General features: G+C 41.3%; 4 protein-coding genes and 1 long non-coding RNA gene across 6 annotated transcripts; 3 read left to right on the top strand and 2 right to left on the bottom strand.

The window, feature by feature from the left end:
- The first annotated feature begins 506 nt into the window (after positions 1-506).
- LOC128253152 (eukaryotic initiation factor 4A) lies at positions 507-5,221 on the top strand. Of its 2 annotated transcripts, none has more exons than XM_052981361.1 (6): positions 507-631; positions 1,766-1,992; positions 3,426-4,039; positions 4,117-4,340; positions 4,424-4,616; positions 4,743-5,221. In XM_052981361.1, coding segments are annotated over exons 1-5 (1,212 nt in total). In that variant the 5' UTR covers positions 507-629; the 3' UTR covers positions 4,569-4,616; positions 4,743-5,221. The 2 variants fall into 2 exon arrangements, with proteins under 2 accessions (XP_052837321.1, XP_052837322.1); XM_052981362.1 differs by lacking the exon at positions 507-631 and adding an exon at positions 1,390-1,600.
- A 2,042-nt stretch (positions 5,222-7,263) lies between these two features.
- Positions 7,264-9,234, bottom strand: LOC128253214 (neprilysin-1-like). The gene has a single exon (XM_052981444.1). It carries the CDS (start codon positions 9,232-9,234, stop codon positions 7,264-7,266), a length of 1,971 nt encoding a protein of 656 aa, XP_052837404.1.
- A 1,279-nt stretch (positions 9,235-10,513) lies between these two features.
- On the bottom strand, positions 10,514-10,996 carry LOC128253191 (uncharacterized). Its single transcript, XR_008267395.1, has 2 exons — positions 10,750-10,996; positions 10,514-10,689 (listed from the first exon to the last, which is right to left on the bottom strand). It is a non-coding gene; the product is annotated as an uncharacterized LOC128253191 (long non-coding RNA).
- A 144-nt stretch (positions 10,997-11,140) lies between these two features.
- LOC128253213 (adenylyl cyclase X E-like) lies at positions 11,141-13,535 on the top strand. The gene is given in 3 exon segments (XM_052981443.1): positions 11,141-11,155; positions 12,334-12,536; positions 12,538-13,535. Coding segments are annotated over 3 exon segments (660 nt in total). The 3' UTR covers positions 12,980-13,535.
- Positions 13,536-15,374: 1,839 nt separating this feature from the next.
- LOC128253157 (sphingolipid delta(4)-desaturase DES1) lies at positions 15,375-18,055 on the top strand. Its single transcript, XM_052981370.1, has 2 exons — positions 15,375-15,949; positions 16,907-18,055. Exons 1-2 carry the CDS (start codon positions 15,552-15,554, stop codon positions 17,472-17,474), a joined length of 966 nt encoding a protein of 321 aa, XP_052837330.1. The 5' UTR covers positions 15,375-15,551; the 3' UTR covers positions 17,475-18,055.
- The last annotated feature ends 294 nt before the right edge of the window (positions 18,056-18,349 follow it).

Here is an 18,349-nt window from a genome sequence, read left to right as displayed (position 1 = left end):
TACATTGTCTGATCGGAGTGGAATAAAAATTTAATATAAATTTTTAGGCCATGTCCTAAATGACAACCGTCGGGGGTTAAATATTTGAACCCCCGACTCGAACCATGGTGTGGAACCTTGATAAACACTTTATCATATTTTATTAATATTACAGAATCATTTGTCGTGATTAACAAGATTAAATCAATTGGCAACTATTCCTAAAAAGTATAGAATAGAGTGTCGGGTTTATATATAAATCACCTGTGAGTCATCGCAGAGGATTCGATTACAATTAAGGACGCGAGGTCTGGCAACCTTGCTAACGAGATGCAGCCCTTGAATTCAGGTGGCATTGCCAAAATCACGTAAAATGCGCAAATTCATGAAAATGTAGAATCAAAATTTGTACTTTTATAGAAGAAATTTTAAAATGTTTGTCTTCCTATGTGGGTGCATGCTACTTTCCGAAATCGCGACGGAAACGCCGGATATTCCCTGACAGCTGGCGATATATGGCGATCGAGCTATCGATAGTCGGCGATGTTTTCTTACATCACTAAAACTTTTGCAAGATGGAGCCTCTTTTGCTTGGTTTTAACAAATCAGTAGCAGCACGTGTATAAAAAGTGCCAAATAATTTTCAGAAAATGTTAGTATATTTCCTAGATTAAGCGTTCGAAATGTGGAAATCGGCTAGGTGAACCGGTGCTCCATCGATTCGGCAACGGTTTGGTGCGATTCGAGTGTGCGGCTATAAGAAAAAAAGATTTTTAAATTTCTGACGGTCAGAATGAGTGGCACGCAAAAAAAAAAAATTACACGCCCGAATGACAGCGCAGGGGAGTGTATGCGAGAGGAGGGGAAGACAGTTTGAGCTGGAGAGAGCGCAGTGGTTGCTCCAAGAGAGTTTTTTTAAGTGGACTTATTCAGCCTGTAGGAACATCCGAATTAGGCGAGTTTGCTGAAATCCGGTGACGTCTTTTGCCACTTGACTCAGATTCTCGCATACACTTACGTTTGACTCATGACTGGACTGTGACGCAGAATGATGATTAAATTCTACATTAATTGAATTGCTCCGATTGTGGGTTGGTTTAGCCTCGCTCTATCTCGATTTTCGTGGGTCCAACTTGCACGCCATAGGGAAAGTTTGCCTTTCGGATAGTTTTCTCCCACCCTACTGCCATTTTTAACCGGCTACTACTTATTGCAACCTACGTTAAGCAACACTGGACCCGCCGTTACGTGCACATATCGCCCGACTGCTCTCACTCAATGACATTGACACACGCGTCTAATAGAGTCGTCCCGCTCGCACCCGCTCAGGGGCGGACTCTCGCAACTCATCGCTCAAAAGGCCGCCTAGCTGTCGTCGCAACCAGCAGTCCAGTCTCATTTTTTTATACGTAAAGACACCGCATCACAGAGCGCACCTCATTCGTTACGGACTGGAAACACGTTCATACTTCTAAGGGAGAAACAAAGCAAGCAGCAGTAGCTCCCAAATTCTCTGTTATTCGTTCAAGCAGACACGGCACAAATTGATTGAGTAACCCGAGCTCAAGCCGTCGAAATTCAGGATATAAGTTTACCTAGTCAATTCTTTATTGTTGATAATGTGAGTGCCGCTCCAAAGTTGCGTTGCCAAGCGCTTTTCACTATTCACTGTTCACTGTTAGCGATTCACCATAACCCACAAATGTGGCTGGAAAATTTGTACCCTTGAAGTCGGAGTTTGTGTCCCGCCCACTAACGCATTTTCTCGCGCTCCTTCCTTCCGCAGGGATGACCGAAGTGAAATAGCTCAGGATGGTCCCGCCGGCATGGACCCCGAGGGAGTCATCGAGTCCACCTGGCACGAGGTGTACGACAACTTCGATGACATGAACTTGCGCGAGGAGCTGCTGCGCGGCATCTACGGCTACGGTTTCGAAAAGCCGTCCGCCATCCAGCAGCGCGCCATCATTCCCTGTGTCAAGGGTCGCGACGTCATTGCCCAGGCTCAATCTGGTGAGTACATAATCATAATTCCCATCCCCATCCCCATCCACCATATCCCGAAAGTTTCCTTGCTCCCCATGATCAGCTCAGCTCATCGACAAAGAAAATCGTTCGAGAATGTGCGAAGTCGGCGAAAAAATGTTCGGGCAAGCAGTGTCGATGACTCAGCTGCTGCGCCTGTATTCTTTGTTAAAATTGCACTCTCCCGCCCTCTCCTCTCCTCTTCGCTGCTCTCCTCTCTTCGATTTTCGGCGTCTGCGTTTGCGCGCCACTTTTCGCTGGCCGGCTGCGTTTCGTTTTCGCAACCGCCCGGGCAGAAGAAAGTTCTTGGAAACAAGGTCGTCCGTCGAACTTTCTTCCGGGCGATTTTCGGCTGTTCTTGCCCAACACCAACGGTGGTGCTGTGTAAAGGTCATCCATGAAAAATGCGATCTACCTACAGATCCCGTCCCGCACTAATTCATTTGGCAGGGTCTCTGAATTGCATTTAGTCCATTCGCACCCCTATTTGTGTGTTGCTTGCACCTGCCCTTCGTAATCCATGCAGGGGATCATGTCCAGATCCACCCTGAAATGCACATTGGCAGGGTTTTAACGATCGATAAAACTGTTTATTTAGTATAGTTTATTGTTCTCCAAAGAAAACCCCACTTGCTGTTTTACTTTTGTAAAGAAAAACTTTTTTTGGTTTTAGTTTGAAACGCCGAACATTTTCGAATTTAAATACATATATACTTCGACACTAGCATATTTTCGTCTGTTTCTATGCGCTCTACCCTCTCAGTTTAAAAGAGAAACCTAATATCTCCGCATGTAGCAAAGAAACTGTCTAAACAAGCTTAAAAAAAAACCTTTTTAATGGTTAAAAAATAATACTTTCCGACGAAATGAAATTTACCCTGATTACACAAAAGTAAGGCGTGATCGTTTGTTTATACTCTATCGTATAGCAACTGTACAGTGTTTCAATATAAATGTTTCGAAGGTGTAACTGATCAGTAGTGTAACTGTTCAATCTTTACTTTAAAAAGAAAACAAAATAAACATCGAGTGTGTAAATGTAAAATATAGTACAAAGAATTGTGAAATTCAATCTGTAGTTTATTTTCCCAGTACAAAAGATTGTAAAGTTTAAATTTGTTGAAAAATATATATATATTTATTTACCTATTATACATTTTTTTTGAGTTCCGGAGAAGGTCCGACCGATCTTTTGGTTTGAATCAAAGAAAATTATCCACATTCAAAGGTTTCTTCAAACAAACTAAATTAAGGGCGTGAGGTAGTTTTACAATTTTTAGGAGGTTACTTATCTTGTGCGACATTATGTTTGTGTTATCATAAACTTACTTAACCAAAAAAATTCGAGCAACCACCAAAGATAGTATACTACTCCACAAACCAAGTATATTAATCTGTTTTCTTCTTTCTATCTCCGTTAGGAACTGGCAAGACTGCCACTTTTTCGATTGCCATCCTTCAGCAAATCGACACGTCCATTCGCGAGTGCCAGGCTTTGATTCTGGCCCCCACTCGCGAGCTGGCCACGCAGATCCAGCGCGTGGTGATGGCGCTGGGCGAGTACATGAAGGTGCACTCGCACGCCTGCATCGGTGGCACCAACGTGCGCGAGGACGCACGCATCCTGGAGTCCGGCTGCCACGTTGTGGTGGGCACGCCCGGCCGCGTCTACGACATGATCAACCGCAAGGTGCTGCGTACCCAGTACATCAAGCTGTTCGTGCTGGACGAGGCCGACGAGATGTTGTCGCGCGGTTTCAAGGACCAGATCCAGGACGTGTTTAAGATGCTGCCCCCTGACGTGCAGGTCATCCTGCTGTCTGCTACCATGCCGCCGGATGTGTTGGAAGTGAGCCGGTGCTTTATGCGTGAGCCCGTCAGCATCCTGGTGAAGAAGGAAGAACTGACTCTCGAAGGTATCAAGCAGTTCTACGTGAATGTGAAGCAGGAGAACTGGAAGTTGGGCACCCTATGCGATCTGTACGACACTTTGTCCATCACCCAGTCGGTTATCTTCTGCAACACCCGACGCAAGGTTAGCTTACTCATTTTTCATTTTTTCTCCCATGTATGTAATTTTTTGGGCTTACGTATTTCTTTCCAATTTTTTAGGTGGACCAGCTGACCCAGGAGATGTCGAGCCACAACTTCACTGTCTCGGCCATGCACGGCGACATGGAGCAGCGTGATCGCGAGGTCATCATGAAACAATTCCGTTCGGGCTCTTCTCGTGTCCTGATTACCACTGATTTACTGGCGCGTGGTATTGATGTGCAGCAGGTTTCGTTGGTCATCAACTATGATCTGCCCTCAAACCGCGAGAACTACATTCATAGGTAAGTTGTCCTGTCCCCTCACCACTCCCTTAACGGGAGCCGACTTTTTAAAAATATATTCTCATTTTTGCACTCCATTTCAGAATCGGTCGCGGTGGTCGTTTCGGCCGCAAGGGTGTTGCGATCAACTTCATTACAGATGACGATCGCCGAATCCTTAAGGATATTGAACAATTCTACCATACTACAATTGAGGAAATGCCTGCTAATATTGCCGATTTGATTTAAATATTTTCTGCTGATCCGCAAACAACTAAAAAGAATTCTAAATAAAAAGTGAGTGAGCAAAACAGAAACCAAGAACTGCGAAATCGATAACCGAGCGCAAATATAAATTATTCAAAGATCAGCGAAAAAATTAAAGTTCAAGTTAAATATTTATTCAACCATTAATTTAAAAAGGCAGCCGACCATCCAACACCAAGGACTAGACGCGGACTCAGAGCACTAACATCATCAGCAGCGGCGGAGAAACAGCAAAACAACAAATTAGAAGCGGCCTCGGCAGAAACAACATCAAGGAGCCGCAGAAGCTTATAAAATTTGGCCGAAAGCCGGGACATCCTCTGTATCCATTTAGTTCTTCTCTGTGTATCATCAATTTAAAACTGCGTCGTCAACCAGCAACAACAAATATATACAAATATATACAAAAAACAGAATTTGCATCTATCTAAAAAAGTAATATTTAAAACCAGGTACAAGATACCACAAGCTGCAAAGAGCAAGCAACAAAACGCAAAAGCCACAATATCAGAACATATTTTTGCCGCACCTTTGTTTTAGCTTTTTCTAGAACTATTGATAAAAATATATTAAAAACAAATAATACATTTGTACACATTATGTTTAAATATACCACTCCTAAGAAACAGCTGAAACACGTAGAAAAATTTGTCAATTCAATTTCAGAGTGTGCTTTAAAATGATGCTCATGGAACCGAAATTCGTAGGTTTTGCATAGGCAGCTAAAGTTGAAGGGAAAAAGTGTGCCTGTGTGCTTGGTTTTATTAAAAGGTTTTTGAGTTCGTCCGATTCTGAAGTCCACAATATGGAGCTCATATTGACTGCATGGAATCAGTACAAAAAACTTTACTTTACGGCTCAACTGGTATGCAAATCTTCTAGTTTATTGATTAGGTAATTTTCACACGCTCCTTGGTGCTTTATTTATAAAATTATCAAGCTGAGTGGGGTTGCTAGTCAAGTAATAAGTTGGCAGGTTAACCATATTTGTTTATGTTTTGATGACCCACAGCTGTGCAGATCAGCTGATACCGAAAGGTGGATGGTGGATGTGCTCTGTGGAAATCGGATTTTTTCAATAACCACAACAGTTTTTCAAGGATGGGCTGCGTAAAAAGAAATTTTAAGTTACATTTTTCAAATTTTAACGGACTAGTTGGGAAATGGATCAGTGTGAAAAGGAGCTATAAGTTCACACGTATTTATGATTTTGTATTAATTTCGTTTGGATTTGCGACAATTCAAAAGTTAACGGTCTCATAGCCGGATTCCATTGGCGCATTAAAACGCCAAATGCGCATTTAGGGAATCCCATAAGGCTTAATGCCACAGTTAAGATAAATGCGATTAAAAATCATTCGTTCCGAACATTTTTAGAAAAAATACCGGAAAATACTTTTTTTTAAGGATATTTCGTTAGTGCCACCACTATAGCACCTGGGTTTTTATGCAAGGATGGCGCAATTTTTGATTTCTTTTGAATATAAAATATATTTTGCGTATAGATTACTGAAGCCAATAGCAAGCGCAGCAAATCCTGCTCGCAGGCTCACAATGCATTACTGCTACCTCTCTGGCAGGAAATAACTCCCACATATACGGGGATCCTTGCTCTTTTTTGAAACTGCGGTGGTATCCTTGGCAAATCCGTCAAACAACACCATCAGCTTCCCTGCCTTGTCGTTCAAGTTGGCAAATGCCTCGCTCGCATTATGGATGTCCTGCTGAGCATTAAAGCGTTGAGTAAACTCACTCATATTTATTATTTTCAATTCATTTCTTTTGGATTTGCCAAAAATTCAAAAGTAAACAAACCCATATCAGCTGTTCGTGCCACTCACGTGTCGGAGTAGCATTAGCTAATGCCCTCTTTCCACACAGTCCATCCGTTGGAAACGGTTGGAATTTTCAAAAAATGTGGAACGGATGGTGGAAGGTGGATGGGTCTCTGTGGAAATACGCTATAATAACAATGCTAATGCGCCAATGGAATCAGGCTATCACCAGATCAGCTGTTCGTGCCATTTTAGTATTTTTATATTTAAAATACCAAAAAACCGCTATGCATGAACATCAAAGTGAAAAAATGTAAATCGAATAGAAAATATTTAAATATTATAATTATAACAAAAATAAATATTATAATTATAACAAAAATAAATATTATAATTATAACAAAAATAAATATTATAATTATAACAAAAGTAAATATTATAATTAAAACAAAAGTCTAATTTCATTTAATTTGCCCACTTATGTTTTGTTTCTACGAGCGATTACAGCTCGATAGTAATCACACGACAAACTCATTTTTATTTTCAATCTGAAATCTAATAAGTTTTGAGTGATAGTGGCTTTTTTAATCGACGGCTTGGCAAGAAAGAAAGAAAGCTTTGTCCATACAAAGACAACTAATCTACAAATAGAAAATATTCAACTCATACGCCCAAAAAAAAAGGGCAATGATCTGAAGACTCATAGATTGGAATTGGATGTGACCTTCCTGATTTTGAAAAACAAACACTTTTGGCGATAATGGGGGAAATTAAACCTTCACAAAATCGTGTATTTATTTGACAATGGAAAAGAAGATTTCATTTATACATTTAAGTTTATACGACACACTTTTAAAAGTGATTTTGAAAAGGTACAAATATTGTACGTTTAGTGTAGTTTTCTACCACATTTCACATTTCCTCGGCGGATTCAGAGGCGCGGTGTCCGGGCAGTTGAATATTTCGCAAAAAGCCGGCAGATTGCTCACCGCCTGACTGAGACGCAACTTGTCGGAGTCCATTTGGACCTCATCTTGATACTCCTGAGTGAACGAGAACAACTGGGCGACGTTCAGCAGGAACAGCTTTTTCAGTGGCACATCGGCGAATGCGGGCTGATCCTGGTTGAACACCGAGTTGCCTCCGAAGAAGGTCTCGTAAACCAGGCCCAGACTCACCACATCGCCCGAACGGTAGTGGAGATCCTTGGAACGAGCAGTAGAATTCAAGCATGCGAGACCATCGACATAGCTTTGCCGCTCCTTGAACTCATTCAGGTAACCTCCGTAGTTGCCCACACTGTCGAAGGGCAGGTCTCCGGGCAAGAAACTTTTCATCATTGTGCGAGCCAGGTAGAATCCCAGCAGACTCATCTTGAAGACATCATGACTTTCGGGCGCAAAGTAGGGCTCCAGCAACATGTTATAGGGCATGACGATGATGTTGTGACTGTCATCGAACCATATGCCGGGAACATTATCTGAAATGTAACCAGAGAAGTAAAGGTAATCTGTCCCCTTGGCAACAGGCCCATTGAACTTGTCCAGGAATCGACGTTGTCTGTGTCTCAGGACGCTGAGTTGTGCCCTAGCGAAATCCGGATGCGTGTCCAGTTCCAGATCGTCGTAGAAATTGGTCACGAAGCGACGATGGTTGACACCGTCTGGCAGATATCCCACTTTAAGCGTCTTGGCGAGCAGTTTCTGCTGCAGAAAGTTGACTTCGTCGTCGGTCAGGTGCATGCGGTTCTCCTCCAGCCTGGCCATAAGTGTTCTGCTCACCGCCTCAAAGATCCGCTGCACTTCCCTGCTGTACTCCTCTCGCTTTCCCTGGCCCAAGTAATGGTTTTCGTACAGCAGATCGCTGGCCAGCTCCATTTGAGATGCGACGGCAGCGGCGCATTGGGCGGGCTTCTTCTCTGGGCCATTGCCATCCAAGAATAGTAGAAAGCGGACAAATTGAATCATTAGGTAACTGGCCACCACCTCAGAGTCGTACTTGCGAACGACTCCGTCGATTTGTTCAAAGTACTCCATATTGCTCACATACACCGAGGTACTGTTCTCAAAGGAGTGGCCAAAGACAGTCTGGAGGTACTTGCCCATCTGTAGATTGGTCCTACTCTGCACATCTTCCAGGGTGAATGTGTAGAACGTATCGACTCCAGTCGGACCATTAAGATCCGAGTCCAGTTGGATAATGCTCCTGGCCAGGTACACAGCCCGCCTTGGGCCCACTCCGGTCCGTTTCAACAGGTCCTCGACTTCGGACACATTACTTAACTTGTACAAATCCGGCTTGCTAAGAGCTAAGGAGAACTTATTGCTGCTGTAAAAGTCCGCCCGGATCTCGAAAAAGATCAAAGGGTTTTCCAATGCGTAGAGTCGCAGATTCGCCAAGGTCTCCAGCCACTGGAACTGCTGCTTGGGCCACTGACTTCCTTGGGCAACTAGTGGCGGCCAGGTTAGGTTCTCACCCGGCGGAACCAACTCCAGGAAACGCCTTATCCTGGAAGTGCCTTCGGGGGCCGTGAGACAAGTGTTGTAGAAGCGCCACACCTTCTCCTCCACGGAGAATTCGTCGACGAAAAGTCGATCCTTCAGCAGATCGAGCACCGACTGCAGTTTGCCAATGTAGCTGTCCCTGATGGCATCCTGGGTAATTTCCCAATCCTCCTTCTTGTTTACCTCGTGGAACTTGCCTGTGGCATAGTTCTGAAAATCCTCGCAAGGATCGGCACTGTCATTCATGTGCCGCTTTATGGAGCTTAGGATCCGCTCGTTGGCCGTAGCATCGACGGATCGAGTTACTCCGAGTCCAGTTGCAAAGCCCAGCAAAAGCAGCAGGCTGCTAATCCACACTATTCTCTCCATTGTAGTCGAAAAACTGATGCTTCAGTCTACTGAAGGCGTAGGTCTCACACACAAAAGTACAAAATTTTTATTTGGCTGATAACTGAAACAGTAGGTCAGCACACGAGACGCACTTTTGGGAGATTTAACAAACAACAACCTCTTAGGTCGAGCCACTAATTCAATTATATAATGTTTAAATAATTGTTGAATACAATTACGCATCGTTAGGTAATCTCTCCATAACATGACTCATTTCTAAGAATGTGAGATTAGCATAAGAATCAAATTCCGAGAGATGAAAGGAACTAGTGAAATTAAACACCAAATTTCAATCTGAAATTAAAAAAAAAATCAAAGTGCAACATTATACATAAATGCTTCAATGAGATCAGGCACATTTAATAGCGGATTCCATTGGCTCATTAAAACGCATTTATCCTAATGCGCATTAATTGAAACAGGGAATCCCATAAGGATAAATGCCGCATTTAAAATAAATGCGATAGATAAATTTTTAGAAAAAATAACAGAAAATTTAGATTTTTAACGATATTTCGTTAGGGCCACCACCACAACACCTGCTTTTTATCCAAGGATGGCGCAATTTTTGAACAAGAAAACAAGAGCACACGCATCAAATTAGCATTAGCTAAATGCGGCAATGGAATCAGGCTATAAGAAGTCCACTTATGTACCAATGGATCAGGCTTAAACAACTTTTTAAAATCTTTTTGCAACAAAATTAGGGTTGAGAACCAAGGAAAACAGAAATATAAACATTTTTACGCCTTGGATCGACAATTTACTAATTTTTATTTTGTAAATGAATTAAAAACTGTTCGTAGTAGTCAGAAAATATAAAGACAATGCTTTCAGAGAAATTATGCCCGGAAAGTATAAAAAAACGGTCAATTGCTCGGTGCAACCCCAAATCAGTTTCAAAAGCATTTTACGAAATAAAACACTGCTGGATAAGGGATAAGAAATGTTGTAGCATTTAAAGATAAAAACTGCAAAACTTTAACGTTTAAATAAACATAAGCGGGATATTAAAAAAGTTGGAATTTAACGTTTAAAACGTTGAAATTTTAATTGCCTTATTCCATTGCCGCATTAGTAAACTTTTTTGTGATTCCATTGGCGCATTAGCATTTAGCTAATGCTTTTCCGACATGTGAGCAGTGCTGCCAGATTTTGAGAGATAAAATAAGCTAGATTGAAGAAAAAAATAAGCTAGAATGAGCTAAAAATTAAAAAAATTAAGCTAAAAATAAGCTAACCATGGAAAACATTAAAATAGTTGATTTTTTACTTTTATTGATATTATATTTATATAGCTATTAGAGCAAAGAAATAATTTCATCGACTTCATCATTCGATTCCATATATTTAGCGGATGAGCTGACTAAAGCGAGGTATTTCGTTGGAAGTATGTAGTCATGGCAACATTTGCCATGACGTCGCAGTCCATATCTATAACATAAAAAAAAATACTTAGTATATTTTAAATAATTTAAAATTTCAAAAACAAACCTTATTCTTAAAATTGCGTTCAAGCTTTTTAAATTCATTTTGTTGCGCAACTTTGTTTTGACCATGTTCATTTGGCTGAATACCCTCTCAACCGCAGCATTCGACCATGGCAGTGAAAGAATGTGCAAAGCAAATAACGCCAGTTGCTCGAAAGCTTTGTTTTGGCCAGCATCCTTATACATCAAAACTTCTGACCAAAACTCTATAGTTATTTCCTTTTTTTCCCAATTAATAAGGTGGATTTTTCCAAATTTTTTGTTATAAATTTTTTTAAGCCGAAATTAGCTAAATGAAATTTGAAATAAGCCAGATTTTAAGCTATATGCATTTCAAGTATTTTTCAAGCTATTTCATTTTAAAATATGCTAAATCTAGCTTGAAATAAGCTAAAATGGCAACAATGCATGTGAGTGGCACGAACCGCTGATATGGAAGCAAACTTCGGCAAGCCGAAGTTCATATACCCTTGCAGCTATTGCACAAATTAAATATTCTTGAAAACATTAAAATTATGATTGACTGGCGTTAAATGTTTAAAAACATTGAAGCTATGACGATTTGCAGCACAATTATTTGAGTTCCTGTGGCAGCTATATGATATCGTTTTCCGATTTTGATAAAATTAAAAGCGTAATTCTGAACTGCCGAATAGTAACTTGACTAAACAAGCTTCTCAGACAGTTTTGTGATTGTGGGCACGCGTCCAAAATAAACCCCAGCAAAGAGAAAGTACGGCATATTTTACAGCTTTTCTTTGATGAAGGCAAAAGCGGATGCTTGGGGGCTGCAAATAAAAATAAAATTAATAACAACAAACGCCGCAAAACTTGGAAGCCCAATAATGGGTGCCCATTTTCTAACTGAAAATCCGTTTCTGATGCGATGGTCAAGCCATGATTGACGTTCAGGAAGGTCACCAAAGAGTCGGCAGAAGATCCCTGAACTTAATTGGGAAACCAAAGAAACCAAGGAAATCAATACCTTTCTATACATTTTCTAATCTGCACAGACAGAATGCAATCAAAATTCTGTAAGTATAAAGAAAAAATAAAGGGAAAAATGCTTTCTAAAAACTGGGATACACAGCAGGCTTAGTACTGGTACTTATACACACCAGTAACTTAACACTTTCTTACACTAGGAAACTGGACCAGGGAATACGAAAAAAACAAAATTCAATAAACTTGTGTGTACAGAGAGGTTTGGGCCATGTCTTCGAAAGTACGGTGACTAGCGCCTGTGGGAGAAGAGCTATTTGAGGGTAAGCAAGCCGTCAAACCGTCGAGGTTTAGGCTCACAATCAATATATTATATATTATTATTATATATTATATATTATTATATATATTATATAACTTATATTCAGATTTCAGGGCCCGGTCGGATGCACTTACTTTTTGATGGAAAGGGATTAGTTATGGTTACTTCCTTATTGAGAATTATATTGAGAGCTTCCGTTTTGTCGGCCAATATTGTTTTATTTAATGGTAAGCCCAAAAATGAAATACAGGTATATTTGCATCTTTTGACTTTTTGCCCTCAGATATAGCGCAGATCAAGTATCACTGTTACATAATCGACTAGCTTCTTGATCCCTCCCACGACGTCTTTGTGCTCCGCAGGATTTACATCTTTTTGCCGATTCCCTCTGTCAGGGGAGCTGCCCTACTGGCCACCTCAGTCAGCATTGTAAACGTGGTCCACTTCGAGCACTTCATTGCGCTTGACCAAACCAAAAGCGCGCGCAATGTTCGTGGCTACGAAGTGATATCCGTCGACATGCTCCGAGGAGGAGGTGTGGTTTCGGCACGCCCTGCGCCTGGAAATGATGCTTTTGGACAGCATCCTGTCGCCGCAGATTGCGAAGCCCATCAAGGATAGCATCAAGAACAAGATCATGCTCGAGTTCGAGCGCTCCATCTCCGGTGGTTCGCAAAGGCCGGAAAACTTCATGGCCATCCAGGTACTTCCCGACGTCAGTATCCTCTCCGCCGACGTGGTTGAGCTGACCACCCAGCTGACCACGATGGAAAAGTTGGTGAAGGTGCTGTACGACCTCTTCGCCAGATTCGATGTGGCTGCCTCTCACTTCCAAGTGCAGCGCCTCAAGTTCCTAGGCGCCTGCTACTATTGTGTGACGGATGGTGACCCCGACCACGCCAAGGTGCCGGTGTCCCTGGGCATTTCCATGATTGCCAACATCCAGGAAGTGCGGTATGTGAGGCATTAAGATTGGGATTGGGCTCCGGGCTAGAGCTGATCCCAGGCTTGGAACTCGACATGTGTGCAGGTGTCATCGGAGAGGCCAACCTGCAGTTCGACTCTTGGGGTAGGACAATCATCTAAGGCGTTCTGAAACAAGTAATAATTAAAGTAGCTAAATCTCCTCAATGCCGGGCTTTTTATTAAGTGGGTCCGCCTAAGTAACTTGAAGGCAGACGACTGTACATCCAATGAGCACTTACCTTCTCACCGGCGAATTATGAAGTGAAACAGACATTGGGACCAATTGGGAACACCCAGATTAAAAGTAAGGCCCCAATGTCAGATGAGCCGCGCGAGGAGCTTGACAAGATGCCAGTTGGGAACTTAAGTAAGTGATGGACAATATGTTTTTCTTTAATTTTGACAGTGATGTTAACTTGGTAGATTCCCTATTCATGCTAAATATTTTACACAAGTTACTTCAAAGTTTGCCTACCCCACTTAGTCTAAAACTTGTAGCTATATGGACCAGCCGGACTTTATTTACAATGCTGATGGCCTGCGGCGTTGGGTGGTGCCTGATCTACATCCAGGTGATATAGACAATATACATCACAAAATCTATACATGCTTGAATTACAATTTCATCTTGAATAAACATGTTTAATTTTTATAAATTTTTCTAATTTTTTGAAAATTTTGCCCTAAAATGTATGGTAAGCTGCTCTACATTTAAGAAATATTTATCTTAATTCTAGAAAAGGTTTTCTCAAGGGCTTTTTGCCCTAGATTTTAAGAAAGAAGTCCCATTAATTTTAGAAAACTTATTCATGGTGGGTTGCCTTTGATGATGAATAGGGCGAATTTCCTAAATTTAGGGTAGATTGTGTTATGAGTGTAGAGTAAGGAAACGCTTTTGATTCTATAAAACATTTATATTCTTGATCAGGATTAATAGCCGAGTCAATCTAGATGTCCGTCTGCTCGTCCTTCCCTCCGCGTCTAATTTTATTTTTAAGGCCACGCCTACTCTGATGCCTACAAGTCCCGAAGTATTTTTAAAAGAACTTTCGATAGTTGATTTAAGTTTTAAGATTTAGAATTGAATATATATAAATTCAGTTCAATAAGTCGAAAAAGCTGCCTTCCAGTAAGTCCGCCGTTAAAAATTGACGGACTTTGACGGACAAATTTATGCGATAGTTAGCCGATGTTACTTCGGTGCAACCCTCTTTCCTCAAAGTCCATCCCTAAAAAACCGTTGGGATTTTTGAAAAAAAGTGAAACTCCGGTTTCTGCTGATCGTAACAGCTGTAGCTCATCAAAACATAAACAAAGATGGTTGACCTTTTGACTTTGCTTACGTTTTGCCGAGCCACAGCTGTTCAGATCAGCTGACATCAGAAGGTTGAAGGTGGATGTGCTCTGTGGAAATCAGACCGTTTCCAACGGATGGACTGTGTGGAAAGTGGGCATATGACACTACATTGTTCGCCTCCTTCATTGATGGATTCATTGAAGCTGATAGACAGAGACAACTAAGTGGATACTGCTTTAGATTTTTTTGGTAATAAGTTCACGGTCATGCTGCCTTTTTAACGTTAAATTCAAACTTTATTGTTTTGTTTATTATATTTTGTTTATCCAGCTAATTTTAACGTTTAAAGGGTTTCAGTTGTTACCTTTAAATGGTAAAACTTATTTCGTATACATTTAAGCCTCGCTTTTTCATTCCGTTTTGTCGTCAACTCCAATTAATGAGCAATATTTGTAGATACAATTTTACTCATTGATGCATCGGCCTCGGTGGTATTTCATCGAATGATATTTTTATACCAAAGTTCGGTTTATATTTTACTATCGGGTATCGGTTTTGACAATTTTATTCATTTATTGCTAATTGGAATCGTCATAGGTTATCTTGCTCAAAATGAGCAATGAATGAGCTCAACAATGTAGTGTCATAAGCCCATTGCTGATTTCTGACTCTATTACCACCAGCTCAATTGCTTAAAGCAAATTTAAACTCAAATGAGAAAAGCTGTTCGAAACTTAAGTAAAGTTGGTCCAGGATAGACACAATGATCGCGCTAGTCAATCGAACTTGATGGAAAAACCGAGGCAGTGTGGAGAGCTCTTTACTTTCCTCGTTTCCGACGGATATTTGTTAATTTAAATTAGTTTTTTTAGTTTTATTTAAATTTAAAAATGTTCAAACTATGTGTGGCTGAATACTCCGACTAGCTACATTTTCGATTAATTAACGAATTTATCGAGGTATCAATAAGCAACTAGTGTTGGTGTGCCTAGGTTATTAGTAAAGTGGTTAACCAAACACAGGCAACAGTAAGTACATCGTATTTGGCGATTTCAGTAGATGCGATTAATTTTATCGCACTTCCGATTATATATCGGTTGATTTTCCAGCTCCATCTCAGTCAGGTCATACTATATTTCTCAATCCGCCCAATTGGACGTTTATATATTTTCCTTCGCCGCGCCGGTCGACAGTAATGTCAACCTACTAACGCCGACCTGTGGAACGTCATCTGTGTCCAGCCTAGAACTGCAACCTAACTGTAATCCAAGCATCTGAGATGGGTCAGAAAGTTTCGCGCAGCGACTTCGAATGGGTGTACACGGAGGAGCCGCACGCCTCGCGGCGCAAGATCATCCTGGAAAAGTACCCGCAGATCAAGAAGCTGTTTGGTCACGACCCCAATTTCAAGTGGGTAGCCGGTGCGATGGTGCTCACCCAGATTCTGGCCCTGTTCGTTGTGAAGGACCTGTCGTGGTCGTGGCTCCTGGTGGCCGCCTACTGCTTTGGGGGCATCATCAACCACTCGCTGATGCTGGCCGTGCACGAAATCTCGCACAACCTGGCCTTCGGACACAGCAGGCCCATGCACAACCGGATCCTGGGCTTTATCTGCAACCTGCCCATCGGCTTGCCCATGAGCATTTCGTTTAAGAAATACCACCTCGAACATCACCGGTACGTGCGACTCGAGTTGAATCTGTGACGTACATACGTACATATGTAAGGTGTACATTGTACACATACACTCCACACATACGAATTATTCCCTGTTAATGGGCGTAGTCACAAAGTAAACTAAAACTAGCATCCCACCCCGTCGACTCATTTACACATTGGAACGCCGGCATGAGTTGACCAACACTGCTCCCTATCCCGAAAAGCTTATGAGTCAATATCCATTTTATTCCCTTTTGAGTGCTTATAAATTGCGTTGATAAGATAGGCCTGTACATAGTTTCTATATGTACATATGTACATATTTACAAGTAGGCGCTCAATTGGTCACGTAGCTCAGCGATTTGGCACTCGAGTTTCGGACAGTAAGTTGAGTTAGCTTGGCTCACTTTTATTGCTTTTCCCAATAGAATTATTAGGGCAAAGTAAAGCATTTAACCGCATACGTGTGTTTGTTTATGTTTACAGGGAAGTCGCAGATAAGTTTTACCTAATCTCTTAGGTGCTTTGTCGTTGATTGCTTCCAATAAGAAGTTGATATTGTGGTAACCCTGCCAAAAACTCACTAAAATCATACTTCATTTATTTAATTTTGAATTAATAGCTTATATCTACTAATATTTATTCACTTGTAGTACTAAATTGGTCAGATGTCACTATAATATTAAGTAATAACGCTGTTAGATATAATTTGATATGGCCGATATATAATATTCTTTGAAATGTAAAAATAACTCGAAGGGAGGAATAGTTATTGACGTCATTGCCGAATGTTATGTCGCTGACGTTCAGTTCGTCAATATTTCTAAAATAATAGATTGATTTGATGAATTTAAGTAGATATTATTTCTACCCGTTACGGTTATTAACATTATAACAAAGTTCTAGCTGAAACTACATATATAACAACTCTCATTTCCATTTCCTAGTTCTAAACAGTTGTATTTACATTTTCAGTTACCAAGGTGATGAGGCAATAGACACTGACATACCCACACTGCTGGAGGCGCGCCTTTTTGACACCACTTTCGGAAAGTTTTTGTGGGTGTGCTTGCAGCCTTTCTTCTACATTTTCCGACCACTGGTGATTAACCCGAAGCCACCTACGCGCCTGGAGATTATCAACACCGTGGTGCAGCTGACTTTCAACGCGCTGATCGTTTATTTCCTGGGCTGGAAGCCCCTGGCCTACCTGCTAATCGGTAGCATTCTGGCCATGGGACTGCACCCGGTGGCCGGACACTTCATATCGGAGCACTACATGTTTGCGAAGGGATTTGAGACCTACTCATACTACGGCCCGCTCAACTGGATCACCTTTAATGTGGGCTATCACAACGAGCACCACGACTTCCCAGCGGTGCCCGGCTCACGGCTGCCCGAGGTCAAGCGAATTGCCAAGGAATTCTATGACACGATGCCCCAGCATACCAGCTGGACACGAGTACTTTACGACTTCATCATGGACCCAGCGGTGGGACCGTACGCCCGAGTGAAGCGTCGCCAGCGCGGACTGGCTTCCTAAGCAATCGATGATATTCAAGGTTTCCTGCCGTGAATTTAATCTCAGCATTAGACCTAAGCGGCTTTTTTATGTCTAAATACATGGTAGGAACATTTAAAGCGGATGTAAATAATCCAAGGGAGCAACCAAATACCTAGCACCTGCTAATCTCCAATGATTAGATAAACAGCACTCAGGCACTCGCAGCGGCTGACTTGAACAATTCCGTGTATATATACTCTTTGGTATTAATGCTAGACTGGGAGCTTAGTGTGACTAGTTGTACTAACTAAGGAACATTTTCGAGCGCTTTAATTAATTGTTAAATCTAGTGTGTAATACTTGTCCTATTGTCTTAGTATTTTCGAAACATATTTATATTGCTTTCAAATCTTAAATATAAAGACACTAGTCGGTGGTTTTTGTCCCGTTCCGACACCCCGGACAAAGGAAACCTCTAATCAACTATTTTTTATAGTCTCTTGAAACAGTTACCTAAGAATAAAGTCAAAGACAGTTGTTTTTCCAGGGGTGGCTGCATACACAGAATACAATTGTAACTTGTGAGCAAAAATAAATAAATATAACAAAAATATAAATGTAATGACTCTTCAACCAATTTTTTTTTAGAGCTCGTGAAGTTAATGTTTACGTCGATTGCATGTCGCACGTCATGTGGGCAATGCGCTATTAACTGATAATAATAATTTTGATAAGCGGCTGTGAAGCGACATAGCTATCCTGTTATATAGTTGTTTTGATAGATAAGTAATAGACCTTGGGGAATTTACATTTGCAATCGGAATCACAGTTGTTATAGTTTGATTTAAAAGTTTCTTAACAGAGCCATGTCCCTTTTCAACGACTGAGTTTTAGATTGGTTTTCTTTTTATAAA

Source organism: Drosophila gunungcola (assembly GCF_025200985.1).
Source record: "Drosophila gunungcola strain Sukarami chromosome 2L unlocalized genomic scaffold, Dgunungcola_SK_2 000007F, whole genome shotgun sequence".
NCBI lineage: Eukaryota > Metazoa > Arthropoda > Insecta > Diptera > Drosophilidae > Drosophila > Drosophila gunungcola.
This window is presented reverse-complemented; position numbering and strand designations above follow the sequence as displayed.